Here is a 16485-nt window from a genome sequence, read left to right on the forward strand (position 1 = left end):
TTATAAAGATTGCCAAATGGCAAGGTAAGCGATTGATTAAAAAAATGAACCACCGAGACAAGTATGTGCGTGTACGGAAGCGAATGGGCCCCCCGATGCGGTGGCCCAGTCAGCCAAAAACTGCCAGCTTTTTATCACTTTATGTCGTATTTTTGGTTAGTGCACTTCATTATTCATTGTGTACATATGTGCTTACATGTCACACTTCAAGTACATGAAGAATAAAGCACAGGTTTGGTGTCAAAAGAGTTGTTTTGTTGTTTAATTTTCAATAAGACAGTTCACACACTTGATACATCATCATTGATTGAGAGTGCCTCGGTGCTTTTATCATAACGTATTTACCATCTAAGCTTCCAATGCAGTTTGGGAAGTAGGACATGGCAAAGAAATCGGACAAAATGCTGGACAACGCAGCTTGCTGGCTTCTACTGCAACCGTCTTCACCGACGCCTGCGCCTCAACATTTGTACTGTAATAACCCTGGATGGGTGGGAAAGAAGGAGAGGAGTCAAAAATGGCTTTCTCCACTTTATTGTGGCAACAATAAACTAATAACAAAATAATAGCGGGCTGCCGCTACATGCTACCGCTAACGTTCGCTTGCTCCCGTTCTTTCCACTCGCTTCCCGCTATGTCACCACTCCCCAGTCTCCCCGCGCTTAGTTACGGACATTACAGTATGATCAACATTTGTTGTTCAATGTTGATGAGCTGAAGATCCATATTCAAGCGTTCCTCCGCTCTGAGACCCCTAACTTGGCCAACTTTCAAAATTGTCCGATATGCATGCGTGATACATCATTGGAAAGCTTAAAATCTAAATTTTCTGGGGTAAGAAAAATTTTGAACAGGAGGGCATTAAAAAAAAAAAAAAAATCTTTAACAGCAAAACCCTATCTGGAGGCGAGAGCACGCGAGATTAGAATGACAGACGCCATGACTTTAACAAGATATTCTCGCGCACTTACCTGTTTTCGATCCAAATTACTCCGTGTAGCATATATCATTGAGTGTCAAGACACAGCTGTGAATGGCCACAACTGGATTTTGGGGGGGGGATTTTATGGGTAAGCCTGTCGCAATATGCAATAATTCCATTTATCGCACGATAAATAAAAATGGAGGCGGTAATTTTTCCGCTGCGATTTATCGCCTTGCGTGCACATGCGTGCGCGCGTGCAGCAGACGTGCTGTTAAAAGTTCGGATTCCTTGTTACCAACTGCGCAACATGCATTTTCGTTCCAGGTCCGGCAAAAAATAGCGCCGGAGCCAATCGTTCCCATTATATCCTATTGTTCAACGTATACCGGCGCGTCAGTGCTCCGGATTGACTGCGGACCATCTCCGGCGTGCCGGTGTTGTTGACGTGCGTGCGCTCCCGTCAGGCGTGACATTTCACGCGGGGCGGCTATTTTTCGGCACACCACCGGATATTTACAAAGAAGTCTGCCAAAACATTGTTACCGACTTGGCTGCTACAAACAACCTCGCTTTGACAAAGGACATGATGAACATTGAGTGGCAAATTAAGAGCGCTGTGCTTCAAACCTGTCCTGTTTATGAAAGTCGCTGGTGTTGTAATGTGCAGTAATGAGCAGACGTGACTGTTCTGTGGCGTTTGCTAACTTTTTTTTTAATGCGCGCGCACACACTAGATACGTCCCATGGCATTGACTACGTGAGCCCAGAGGGATGGGACACGCAGTCCATATACTACATCCATGAATTATAAACCGCTATGACTGAATGGAAGTCAAGAAGGCCAAATCAATCTATACCAGTGACTGTAGATAATGCTGCAAATATTATTAATTCACTACGTAACACAGATGGACTTAGACCAATAATAGAAGGTTTTTCACATGTGGTAAGACCTCTAGTCACCTGCTAAGAGAGCTGTAGCAATCAACAGTGTGCCCCGCCTCACTTTACAAACAGTAAAGATTGTTCTCAGCACTTTTATACAAAATTTCTTCAGATCAGTAAGAAGTAAGCACATAAATATAACGCACTAAAACGCATGTTTATATGATGGCAATTTAATTTTTGCTCGTTGGCAAAAAAAAAAAAAAAAAAAAACCAAAAGAAAAATTCAATTGTTATTTTCTTTTCAGAGCATTAAATGTTTTGAATCGAAAATCGTGTCCGTATCGAAAATCTTATCGTTGCATCCGTATGGAACACCATAGCAGAAGCTATGAGGGGAAAAGTTTTCATTTGCCTAAATGCTTAAGTTATTAAGTGCAATTTTATTTATTTTTCTTGAAAAACACATTTAATTCATTCTGTGTTTCCTTGCGGTATTAATATTGTTGTCTTTTACTTAAGAGACATGGTCCATTGTTTTTTTAGTTGTGATTTCTTAAAAAGTATTTTTGAATTTAAGAGTAAATATTTATCGCGGTTAAATGGGGGTACTTGATCAATTAATATATACTGTATTCTCAATGTGTTATCGTAAATTGGTTTAAAAAAAAAAATTGAGGGGGCGCAATAATATTGCATATCGCAATAATTTATGAGATAAATTATCGCACACTAAAATTTGTTATCGCGAAAGGCCTATTTATGGGTAAACATTTTTTTTTTCCAATTTTTCTTTGTTTGGATCCATTATTTATCATCTAACATTTCGGAGAAAATGGGACAGTAACAAAAAAAAAAAAAAAAAAACAATTAGGCGATAGCTATGAGGTAGATATCCGTGACTTTTTTACAGACATCATTCTTTTCATTTACGTAATTTGTTTAAAAGTTTAAAATATGTGTGAATAATTTTTTTTAAGTCTTTTTTTTTTAAACGAAATATTAGACATCAATGAATGATTCTAAACTAAAAATCACAGACATTTTGAATAAAAAAATATAATTAATTACCTTTGTTTTATGGCTGGGTTGAAACAAAAGCGGTTGCGCGACGTCTGTAAACGGGGGTTTCCAGGGTAAGACGGACAAATTAAAAATAGTTTGGGGGCTTCATGCGCCATGAATCTGCTATTGCAGCATATAGAGATATTGTTCTATCAAACACAACAGCTGTTTTGGCTTAAAATACAGCAGCTTCATTTAAAGAGGAGAAACTGCTTTTTCAGTCTTGTCTGAGTTTTCCACCGTATGTCAATGTCTTGTGTGAAACTTAAAAATGTGATTTCTATTGCTCAATAATGAAAAAAACGCACCCATCATCTCTATAGTTCCATTTATTGATCCTAGTATAAATGTGAAAAATATGACAATAAGAATATTCAACCAGTGTTAATGGGGTGGCTATTTTTGGTGGAACAGCAGTAATTGAATCTCATTCTTCGGCAGGCTCTCCTCTGCAAACTGAACCTCGACCTACTTCTTCCAAGGTGCCACTGACTTTTTAATCTGTGACAGATGTGCCCCCCTCCAAAAAAAAAAGAAAATGAAAATTTCTGATGTCCTGAAGTCCGTCACCCCTGGTTTACCATGGAGATGACAAAGAGCAAGAGAGGGAAAGAAGAGTTCAGGTACTGGCTTCTCGGTGAATCCATCTCCTTGGATGTTAGCAATGCTTGGCACAGGCAGAACAGCAGTGAAAGGTCCAGTCCAAAAATAACCCAGATGAATGAGTTTGAAGTTTCTCAACAAAAACTTTTTCAGAGTCAGAGCGTCTGCACCAGCACAGGAAAGAGCAGCGACAGGTGCTCGGCGCCACGGATGGGGAGTTTGTGCGTCGTGTAGAAGTGCACCAGCTCAGGGATGGAGTCGAACGGCGGGCTGTTGTGTCCCAGCACGTACTTGCCATCCTTGCACTGCGTGAACTTGATGTGCATGAAACCCTGGCAGCTCCTGGGACCAAAACAACAAGCTCAAATTACGACGGTGGAGTCACGCTTAAAGGAGGAAGTTGGGAGTCGTGCACCCTCCGCTGCTTTAGGGAGATAGGGATTATTATGAAGGATGATGGATGAGGATTAGTACATGCGGAAGTAACATGAGAAAGGGAAGCGCGTTGGACTGTGAAGGTGGATGAGAAATATGCAAGTCCCATGCGGCTGTGGTCGACATTCACTTCCATTCTTTGGTCCTTGAGAGAATACCGTTATTACTGTTGTAACGACATTTACAAACTTCATTCTGTAATTTGTTTCAAGAATGTTTTGACATTCTTCCCAACAGTCTAACACTAGGGCTGTCAAACGATTAACATTTTTAATCAAGTTAATCACAGTTTAAAAATTAATTAATCGTGATTAATCGCAATTCAAACCATCTCTAAAATATGCCATATTTTTCTGTAAATTATTGTTGGAATGGAAAGACAAGACGGATATATACATTCAACATACTGTACATAAGTACTGTATTTGTTTATTATAACAATAAATGAACAAGATGGCATTAACATTATTACCATTCCGTTAAAGCGATCCATGGATAGAAAGACTTGTAGTTCTTAAAAGATAAATGTTAGTACAAGTTATAGTAATTTTGTATTAAAACCCCTCTTAATGTTTTCGTTTTAATAAAATTTGTAATCAAAAAATAAACTAGTAGCTCGCCATTGTTGATGTCAATAATTACACAATGCTCATTGTGCTGAAACCCATAAAATCAGTCGCACCCAAGCGCCAGCAGAGGGTGACAAAACACCCAAAAACACAAGTAACAAGTGGCCATGACACTGTGGTGTCATTTTAATCTGTTTGCGCGGGGCATGTGCATTAAATATGTCAAATATTTTAATGTGATTAATTTAAAAAATTAATTACTGCCCGTTAACGCGATAATTTTGACAGCCCTATCCAATACATTTAAAGATTTTTATTTAATTCAATCAGAGTTTAGTTTCTATTTTCTGCCAGGTTAATCTAATCTGCCCAGGACCTTTAGAATGAGTAGTGATGACTGATGTGATTGAAAGTGGATACAAAATGTCTAAACTAATGCAGCAACAATTAATCGATTAACTCGAGTAATTCGGTTAGAAAAAAGATTCAAATTAAACTTTGCTGCTTCGAGTATTCGTTTAATTAAAGTGGCAATGTAAGGTTTGTTTTGAAAGTGTTTGCATTTAGTTTTCTTGATTTGGGTGGATACACTGCCCTCTAGTGGCAACAGTGAATATGACATAACTCGTTTCACATGGGTTAATCCAGCTGCTCCCTGTTAAAACCAACATAAGCTAAGTTTTTGTTTGAGCTAATGTTTTTTTTAATGCATTCGTAATTTAGTTCCTCGGTAAATGTAGCTGTTTTTGTGGGAATATGTGTTCGAATCATTTGTTGGGTTATTGTCAAAAGTTAGCATTTTATAGCATTTAAGCTAACGGACTTTTGCTATGCAGGTTAGCCAATGGCGTACCGCACGCATGCTATTTTTAGACCGTGACGTCGCATCGTAAACCGGAAGTATAGCCGAAGTGGGACATTATAGACCCGCCCTCGCATAGAAACAACGTAATTTGTGCAACTTTTCTCCGGTAATCTTTCAAAAACGAACATGCCGATCACACATTGCTTTTTTGGAACTTGTAGAAACGACTCTAGACATTACGACACATGAAGGATGTTTTCTTCATACGTTTCCGAAAACCAAAAACTCGGGAGGAAAAAATGTGAAGACCGAATCAACTTGCGCGGACTTTAACACCAGCTCGGTGAATCCTTTCACATTTCATATGCAGAAAACATTTTGTTGGGTTGGCATGGTCTTTCAGAGGACAAAGAGGTTAGCCATTTTTATATTTTTAACTTATTTTTTAGCGTAACATTGTGACCTACTGCTTCTGTCTGACAATGAATGACCTGAAAAGAATTACAATGGTATCTGACTGCCACTGTTACCGTTTCTGTTATATATATATATATATATATACATATATATATATATATATATATACACAACAACTTTAGTAAGGGGGAAGTGTAAATAAATTATAGAATTAAGATTTATTATCAATGAAAAAATTAAAAGTGCTCGTTGCCTGTCACTGAATAGCATTTGCGATCGCTACACAAAGTTAACTAAATTACCCCCTAGAACGGTCAGAGACGTAGGACAACCAGAGGATATATAAGAAAGACAGGGCCGATGGTAAAGGATAGCTTGTTGAAACAGGAGAATGTCATTGTCAGTCGGGTCGATAAAAAAGCTAAGGCTATGCTTAGGTCGGCTCGTTTTTTTTCGTCTTTTTCAGCCTTCGACACTCAAGCCATCTATTTAACTGAACATTTTTATGTTCTTCCACATCTTTGCCAGTGAATTTGGCACTGGGGACATCATTTTCGGAGAGAATTGGTAGGTTTAGCTCTGTAAACATCTCCTTCGTACGCCATTTCCATTCATTTCCCATTAGGGACAAACGGTGGCTTGTCCCTACTTAGCAACAGTAGCTAATGTCATGAATATTAATGAGCGGAAGTGACGTGTTGCTTGCGGTACGCCATTGTTCTTTTGTCGTACTTGGAGCCAAATTTAGTTCTTTTTCCGTTTGAAACTCAGCTCAGGTATTTTAATTTTTTTATGTTCCTTATCCAATTACTGGCTTATTCGAACTAACAAGCTCATCGATTAATCGAAAATAATCGATAACTGCAGCCCTAGCCTAGACAACCCTGTTCAGTGCCCTAGCATATTCTGTATTTGTATCTGTGGTTAGAAGTGGTTTCAGCTGGCAGCCATTTTGTGGCCTGGAGTGGAACACTGTGACAGGCGAGGCAGTTCGACATGTTTATATTGGTTCGGCCTTGGTGGAGATATACGCTCTACTGAGTGACATCAATAATGTCCTCCTGTGAGGATCAGGTAGTTCTTCTACTGAAGTTAGTAAATCACACATTCGCACCAAGAGCATATCATCAAAGAATTGGTTTTTCACAATGAAATTACCATAATTGATGTGCTAATCACCTGCAAATCAAAAGATCACCTGAATGCACCAAGAAGGCTTGGGTCAGCGAAATTAGAGCTTTACTGTCGATTACCTACTCAAACCCTGACATTATTTCGGCAATCGTTCCGTGCTTGTGTCGATTCTGTTGTCGGCCCTCCCAGGGGGTGAGAAACTACATTGGTGGACAAAAAAAATGCCAGATGGATGCCACATTTCATCACTGTCAATAGAAAAAGTGTCGTTTCACAGAGGGAATGCTTGCGTAAAGGGTGAAACTCAGCAAGTAGACAGCAAGCCTGATGAAGACTAAACAGATCTGATGTGATGGTACACTATTTGTTTTTAGAAGCCAAATGTCCAATTCTGAAGGTTAAACCAGTGATCAAAATGAATGAATGTCTTTGATTAAACACTGTGAGTATTTTTGTACTGCTTTTGCAGAATTGAAAGGGGCTGTCATGCAATGACAACTGTGACTCCTTCCCATTATTCTTGAAAATGATCAAATTTTACTCTTTTGGATGGATGTTTTTAAGACAATAAGTGAAAATACTAAAGTTAGACACATTTCTTAAAGCAACACTAGGTAACTTTTCAACCTTTATAAAATACTTTCATAGCATTTGTGATATGTCAACTGACACCTCTTTTATATCTTGAGGGGGTCTGCATCGCTTTCACAAACTTTGAGGAGGATGGCAGGATGCTGCCACACACACAAAAAAAAAAAACTACCAATGTGCTTATTGCTTACGGCATACGTCACTTCCCTCTCTCGCCATTCATTATAAAGACAGAAGTCGATGCTAACGCTTTCGCGCGAATTCTGCAAAGGTGACAGATCAACAAAAGAGACAAAAAGCTTTGATTCAGGAGGAATAAAAGGAGGCTACTATGATATATAGAACAAACATTGGCCCAGCTTTCCCCCCAACCGAACTTGTCAGCGCTGATGAGTTTGGGTAGGGTGTGGGTGGGGTTATCCACACTAAGGGGCCGTTTACATGGTGACTTTCCGAGAATACGAAACATTTCAAATTTTACATTTATATGGTTCTGTCTCCATTCGAACAATGTCGCAATTCCGCGTGAAAACGATGTAGTATTCATGCCAGGCCCAAGGGGACAGTGCAGATTTACAAGGTGACAGCCAATGATGCAGTATGACCCCAACAACCTCCTCAGGCCGGAAGACAACATACCCGCCCACTCCAAGCAATGACATTTTTCTTTTGATCCAAAAGTTACAAAAACGGAAACATTCCACATATTTAAATTAAAAATATGACTAAAACAGTAAAATAAAGCCGACGGTCCACCATATTCGCTGTTTTTAATGTTTTGTAGCACCACTGCGCACGCCCAATGTGTGAGTGCTGACGTTATGGGCACGGGAGCTTTCCACTGATATGGATGCAGAGCAAGCCCCCGCAATCGAATCATTCCATTTTGGAGCCTAGATTCAATGGTTTGCGTCTTTGCTTTCCGTTTTTGCCGACACCTTACAAAGGCAAGGCCATTCCACAACACAGTCACTGCGTCTTGGTGTCGCAGAGTCATCATGTAAACTGACCCCAAGCCACACAGTTGCTAACCGTCATATGCTATTGTTTATCCACAATAGGGGCGGGAACCTCTTGGTACCTCAAGATACGGTTTGCGATAAAAAGCTCACGATAAAGATGATCTGACGATATGGCGATACAACGATTATCGATACATCGGTCAGGAAATCATTCTAGGATATTCTTAAAAACAACTAATAAACAGAAAAACAAGCTTCTGCTGTTAATTGGAATGAGTTTATCACTAGTAGACGTTCAATCCATTTGAACCGTGAGGGTGGCTGCCATCCCTCCCACTTCAAACGGATTGAACGTCTATGGCCGTCAGTAGCAGCCAATGCCAGGCAATAAGGTAATTTTGGGCCATTTACCTGTTGATTTTCAGTTACTTCCTGTTGATTTTGGGGTTATTTTATGGGTCACTTCCTGTTCATTTTGTGTTACAGACCTGGACATCACCCAAATGAATAGGCAGTGACTCAAACTCAACAGGAAATGACCTGGAAATGCCCTAAAATGAACAGCAACTAACCTATAAATGCCCTGAAAATCTGACAGAATGACTGTGAATGCTCTGGTTTCGAATGAATGAACGTTCCCAGTCTAAATGGATTGGGTGTCGAGTACCGTCAATGCAGCCTTAGAGTTAACTGAGACACTATTATGGTGGAAGATTTTGGTAGCAACTTGTTGGTTAATTCTTATTTATTTTTTTAGACATTGACACCTTTTTAAAATTATATCTCGATTCTTGCAGGAACATATCGATAACCTTTTGGGACACAAATTATCACGATTTATCACCATTTCGATATTTTGTCACACCCCTAATCCACAACTGGATTCATTACCTTTTTATTTTTCATTCTTCACACAGCCGCTGGAAACAGAAATGTTCAATCCATTTGCAGGCGACCAGCACGATTTTACGACACTATGCGGGTGTGCGCTGGTCCTCATGGGAAACGCAGTCTTCTTTAAGTCAAAACACTACCGGTTTTGTCCATCGGCGTCGCTAAAATCAACCAAAACTGAAAAGTTACCAAGTGTTGCTTTGAGTCAAGCTTTTTAAAAATGGATAACTGTAATAATCGGTACAGAAGGGACTCGTAAGCCAGAAACTTATGTTTGCTTCCATATTCATTTCCCGTCTATTACGCAGCTTAGTCAGCGTATTATATAATCTATAGCATGATTATATAGCTCAAGACCTCTACGGAAAGAAAAAAAACTTCAAAAGATGATGTAACCTTTTAAACTTTTGTTGAGACTTTTTAACTGTGTTGATGTCAGCCAAATCAGTGATTTTAGAAAAAATATTTAAAAGTCACATCAAAGTGAAATCCTACCACATATAATCAAAATGTGTTCAAGTCATTGTCACTCACTAAGAAAATCAAAAGTGATGCTGGAGGTTGAGATTAATGAAAGCGTCACAGTGTCCTGAGACACCATATCCGCTCAAATTAGTTTCTCTTGACTTCATGCGAGTCAAACTTGGAACCAGAGTTGCAACCTTGCGGCTTGACCGACAGGATGTGTGCAAAAATGTGTAAGTAATTCTCAAAGCACACACTTACTCCCGTCTCTCTTGCGAGTTTACTCCCTCCTTGTGTGGCCCACAGAAGGCGATTCATATTCATTAGTGATTACGGAGAGGATGATGTGTGCACTGAAGTGTGCTCTACCTGCCTGATTACCACTTAAGGGGGGGCCCTTTGAGACCACAGAAGGGGGTTCCCGTGAGAAGAGAAGGCGAGGTGGGGGAGGCAAGGACAGAGCCGTGATGGGAGGCAGTAGCGATGGATCATGGTCGTAATTACAAGAGAGAGATTTGACCAGATAAGCATTATTGCAGCCTGCAAATGAGTAGCGGAGGAGGAAGCAGTGTGGCAGTGATCCTAAGTTTGGGTGATGGATGAAGGGAGGAGGGTAGAGGCAGATGGAGGTGTGTTTGCCCTATTGCGTGCACGTATACAATCGCCTGCGCAAAGTAGTTCAGTTATCTTCACACACATTTTTGCAGGAAGGAGGAGCATGCGATTAGTATGCTTGGTTTAGAACAAACTTTACTGCTTGAAGGCCACGTTTGACCTTTAAATGGGCCAGATCATTTGTAGATGAGGTATAAATATAACACAAAACAAAATGTGCATGTAAAATATTTTAGGAATTCCTACTTGTTTTTATTATGTTTTTTTTTTTTTTTTTTTTTTACAATTAACTGAATTATTTAAAAAATAAAAAAAAATAAAAAAAAAATTATTATAAATTAGATGAATGTTTATTTATTTTTAGGACTGTCAAACGATTAAATTTTTTAATCGAGTTAATTACAGCTTAAAAATTAATTAATCGTAATTAATCGCAATTAATCGCAATTCAAACCATCTATAAAATATGCCATATTTTTCTGTAAATTATTGTTGGAATGGAAAGATAAGACACAAGATGGATATATCCTTTCAACATACGGTACATAAGGACTGTATTTGTTTATTATAACAATAAATCAACAAGATGGCATTAACATTATTAACATTCTGTTAAAGCGATCCATGGATAGAAAGACTTGTAGTTCTTAAAAGAAAAATGTTAGTACAAGTTATAGAAATTTTATATTAAAACCCCTCTTAATGTTTTCGTTTTAATAAAATTTGTAAAATTTTCAATCAAAAAATATACTAGTAGCCCGCCATTGTTGATGTCAATAATTACTTACACAATGCTCATGGGTGCTGAAGCCTATAAAATCAGTCGCACCCAAGCGCCAGCAGAGGGCGGCAACACTCCATAAAACACAACAAGTGAGCGTTTCACTGTACTGTCATTTAAATCTGTCTGAGCGGGTCATCTGCGTTAATTGCGTCAAATATTTTAGCGTGATTAATTAAAAAAATTAATTAAAGCCCGTTAACGCGATAATTTTGACAGCCCTATTTATTTTATATCATTAATTTTATTGAATAAAATATTTCACAGCAATGTAATATTAGAATTACACTGAATTAATTTGATTACAATTAACTGACCAATAAATTAATGAAAAGGTATTCTTTAACATTATCAATATCATGTTCATGTGAACTTTACTATTTGTAATGTCATTCGAATTAGCCATATTTTTTCAAATAAAAGTTTACACTTCACAAATATTTTCTTTTTATTTTCATCAAAAATGCATGTTTATAAAATTATATCAATGTATTATAAAATAATTCAAATTACCTGTAACTTTTCATTAATTTGTGATAAATGCGATTTAATCAACTAATTTCAAAGGGAAAAATTGGCTCAATTACAGTAATACAACAGATGTTATAACTCCTCAGTGGGCTAGATTACAGGATGGAGCAGGACCTCCAAAGCCCTCAGGCCATACTTTGCCCACCCTTGGTTTAAAAAGTAACTGGGTGACCATTAACATGTTTTTGCATTGGTGTACCTTAGGGATAGCGAGTAGTCACATCTGTTGGTCTGGCTGTTTCTCACCAGGTAGCTACACTCTTTACTCAACGTGAGCAGCGACTCGGCCTCAGACCGAGACAGTGAACCGTGGTACCACCTGAAAGGCACAGCAAGATAGAACGGTCATGCACACATTTTCTTTCCGACTCTGTCTCTTTCTACCAAGTACTCACTCATTGCCAATACAATCCTCAAACACACATATTGTCTATTCACTAACAGTTTGAATAACACTCCCTCATAACACTGAGCTGAAATGATGACTAGAATAATGCAAGTCACTCGATTTTTCCTCGATTTGATCGAGAACTTTCATCCCCCTCGAGGAATCGTTTAATTTCGCCAGCTCTAAGCGTGACGTTTTTGCCCGGAATACTTTTAATGCGGCGTAATGCGCTGACGTCACGTATATTTGATTTCAACCATGCATGAATTTAGAGGTAACGATGAAGAAGCCGATGAAAGCGAAGGGAAAGGCACTGAGAAAAAGCAGAAAATGTCAAAAGTGTGTGAGCATTTCAAGCTGGAAACCAAAGTGAATACTGTTTCATGTATTCACTGTAAGACCGCGCTTGCATGCCACAACAGCACGTCTTCAATGCTGAATCTCCACCGAAGGCACCCGGTTTACTCCGAGAGCGGAGGAGCGATTCTCGGGACAAGGCAAAATTAAGCGAACGTAGCGCTAATAAATAAAATTAACCTTACTGTACGTTGCTAACGTAATGTTAGCCCAATGGAGGGCTAAGTTTCTATTAATTATGACTACTGTTGATGCGTGGCTAACGCATCTTTCATACAGGCTGTATTTAATCTTTAAAAACACAGCGCTGTAGAGTGATGAGGGTGTAAAATGAAAACATAATAAAGCTAACTGTCAATTTTAGCTCAGTAGTCATTGGATTAAACACCCAGTAGCACTGGTGCCTAATGTGCTCCAATACAGCAGGTGTCATACATATATTTTGAACACTGCAAAAACTAGGGTTGTTCCGATGCTTTTTTTTTGCTCCGGATTCAAATCCAATCATTCCCGATAATTTTTCCCGATCATATACATTTTGGCAATGCATTAAGAAAAAAATGAATAAAACTTGGACGAATATATACATTCAACATACAGTACATAAGTACTGTATTTGTTTATTATGACAATAAATCCTCAAGATGGCATTTACATTATTAACATTCTTTCTGTGAGAGGGATCCACGGATAGAAAGACTTGTAATTCTTAAAGGACAAATGTGACTTTGTATATTGTGACTAAATATTGCCATCTAGTGTATTTGTTAAGCTTTCAGTAAATGATACTGTAGCCATGCCCAAATGCATGATGGGAAGTGGAACCGTGACTGTGCGTAGTGCTACCAATTGATATATCTTCTCTGCGATGGGAAATAGCATAGGGTGTTAAAAGAAAGATCAATTACTACCTTGCTTCCCACATTGCTTACCACGATAGCTCTGATCGTAGGGAGAGGGATTGTAAGGGTTTAGCCAATTAAAAAAAGGCTCCAAAGGCTTCCAAAATTCAGTCTACTCATTTTACGCGGCCTTTCAGCTCTCTATATAGGTAAAACGGCGCCATTACAGATTGAGCGCAACAATATGTGAGTGGGTCATGCAGCGCATGCATTAATTGCATTAAATATTTGAACGTGATACAATTTTAAAAAAATTAATTACTGCCATTATCGGGATAAATTTGATAACCCTTCCTTAAGCCAAAACTAAAGACTCTGGATGAGTGTAACATATTATGTCTAACATTAAATACAATTAGAAAATGATTTATTTAAAAACTCTGGATGAGTGTAACATATTATGTCTGTACCATTAAATACAATTAGAAAACGATTTATTTAAAATATATATATATATCAAAAAAAGGCATGTCCGATATTTTTTTGCTGATTCCGATACTTTGAAAATGACGTGATCGGACCCGATCGATAGGGATGCCGATCGATCAGGACATCTCTAGCAAAAACTCAAATCTTATCAGGACTTACAGTTTAGACCATGTCTACTAAGGGTGTAACAGTACATGTATTTGTATTGAACCGTTTCAGTACGTAGTGCTCGGTTCGGAACGGAGGCATACCAAAGAAGTTTCTGACGTGATGAAACCCTTACTTTTCGAGGCTGTAAATCGATCGGGTTACAGTTTCTTTGTGTAGATTATATTTACTCCGTCTTCTCTACTATAATGAGGACCAACACGGTAGGACAGTATAACCCAGAAACGTCAATGGCACGACAACGTGGCCGCCGCGAGAACGCAGTGAAACGCGGGCGTTAAAATCAATCAGCCAATGCACACCAGTCGCAGTCCGGCCGCGTGTTAGACACGTCCCAGAAGCGGCTCAACACGACGCACGCGAAAAGAGCGGCAGAGTTTATTATTTGACGCGAGACGCGACCCTCCTGCGTCAATACTACTCCCGGTAGCTAGAATCGGGCAGACCGGAAGTCACTCGTGTAAAAATACGGGGGATCCGGTCGATTTTCAAACTAATATGAATTCGTAACCCACTTTTTGAGTCCATCAGATCTCTTGAGTGGTAGATCGGGGCACAGTTGACTTGTCTTTGTTGATTTACTGCTGTCTTCTCTGCTATAATAAGAACCAACATGGCCCCGTGTTCAATACAAAACCCTCCTACCACAACAAAACAAGTAGGAACTAATATTCACATCGGAACTAAAGTTCCTCAAAACATAAAATATACAATATAAATGAATACTACATCACATTTTTAAAATATAAACACATAATAAAATAAATAATAGCCCATTAAAATAAAATAAATTGAAATGAGCTAAAACACTTTTAACCAAATAATAATAATAATACACACATCCTGCTTACACAATTAAATTTATTAATTTCTGTGTGGCGCTTTAACTTGAGAAAATCCACTAATAAAGCTTTTGAAAACCGTTCATAAGAAAAAAAAAAAAAGATTAATTGAGGCATTTCATTTGTAAAATACATGTTAAAGGGTATGACAACACCTGGGGAAATGCTAATATGCCATCATTTATCCATAAACGCATGCCTTTTGGATTCATATCATGCCACTTCGTGTAATTACACACATCGCAACACCAAGAAAATGATAGAAATGAGGATCGATTGTCAAGCTAAAAGGACCCGCCCCCGAGATACCAGAAATCTAGCATATTGTGTGCGTGACGTCACTACTAGGAAACAACCGGCTCAGTGCTTAGTACTGAATGGCGGCGATGATGGCGGACAATTTTGTTTCTAGTTGCAGCGACGAATCTGACGTAACGAACATTCTTCTAATGGTGACGAGGAGAGTTATGAACCTTTCTTTGGTGTTTTGGGTTATCAATTTGAGCCCAAACGAAAGCCAATGCAGCCTAATGAAAGGATCATTGAGGGGAGCAATCACACTGATGAAACACCGGCGGCAACAGAATCACCGAATGGTTTGTGATGCATTTCTTTTTGTGAAGCTGATACACCGTGACCGCAAAATAATGTATAGAATAATTATCATTTATTGTGCAATCATCGGTTTTCGCTCTGCCAACCGACACAAATATGAATGGGATTAGAGGAGTTGTTCTATATATTTTACGAGCGATAATTTATATATGGGTCCAGTCCTATATTCAATGCGTGATATGTTTTTTATTATCAAAGAGTACTCACTCTGGCCATTTTCCTCCTTTGCTTTGCCTGGGGATTGTGGGGTGGTCTCATCAGAGCCAGTCATCGTCCTCTTTCTTGATATCTCGGGACATTTAGGTGGCTGCGCGTGTAGGTGGGTACCGCATCTGCTTTCAGCAGCAATTTCTTAGCAAAACCTGATTTAATTTGTCCATAGTTCGTATAGCTTTCAGGAGTAAAATGCGCATCACACAAAACCGTGCCGGAGGCTGGGTCTGCAAAATTAGCCCTCTCAGCACTGACGAACTTTACTCATTGTCTGCGTAGTCCAGCTCTTTTTCTCGCGTTCGGGAACTCATGGGTACTACATTGCGACAGATGGCTATTTGTACACCACATAGCATGACAGGTTTGAACCATTTTAGCGATTTTTTTGATGAAACACGAACGCAACTCTCTCGTCGATAAACAACGATGGCACCTGCCTCGACCTATTGTTTCCTTGTCATGACGTCTCCGCCCCATTCGGCTGTTTCCGGAATACTTTCGGAAATGTTCGTAATTTTCGATCTATTTTTGATAATTGCTCATGAATGTGATTTTTTTTTTGTTAACTTTATTAATATTTGTTACCTTGCCACATAACGGTTCTATTGATATCTCACAGCCCCTTAGTGTTTTAATACCCTTTAAAATCTTTGTCATTGGGATTGCTTTTCTCTTTAGCACAGGACAAAGAAAGCTCAGAAAGAAAGCTGACCAATACGCGGGCTCTGAAAGGCAAATTGTCGTTGGATTATCTTTAAATACCCGCTACTTTTTGAGCAGAATTCTAGCTTTGTATAGGCTAATGTTCCTATTGTTGAAAGCACAAAAGTGTGTAATAAACAACTAGCACATTTATATTTTGCATTTTGTTTTCTTACTGTACTGAAAATGAAC

The 16485-nt window shown here is 38.8% G+C and overlaps 1 protein-coding gene across 2 annotated transcripts in view; it reads right to left on the reverse strand.

The window, feature by feature from the left end:
* Positions 1–267: 267 nt before the first annotated feature.
* shdb (Src homology 2 domain containing transforming protein D, b) overlaps positions 268–16485 on the reverse strand; it is a 73027-nt gene continuing 56809 nt past the window's right edge. Inside the window, exons 6-7 of one of the 2 annotated variants that reach the window (XM_057841868.1) lie at positions 11877–11996; positions 268–483 (exon numbers count right to left, since the gene is read on the reverse strand). In XM_057841868.1, coding sequence (XP_057697851.1) covers positions 444–483; positions 11877–11996 — 160 coding nt within the window. In that variant the 3' untranslated portion in view covers positions 268–443. Of the gene's footprint in view, positions 484–3172; positions 3821–11876; positions 11997–16485 lie in introns of those variants that run through there. The other variant, XM_057841867.1, reaches the window with a different exon arrangement.

The sequence above is a fragment of the Corythoichthys intestinalis genome, chromosome 7 (assembly GCF_030265065.1).
Source record: "Corythoichthys intestinalis isolate RoL2023-P3 chromosome 7, ASM3026506v1, whole genome shotgun sequence".
Lineage (NCBI taxonomy): Eukaryota > Metazoa > Chordata > Actinopteri > Syngnathiformes > Syngnathidae > Corythoichthys > Corythoichthys intestinalis.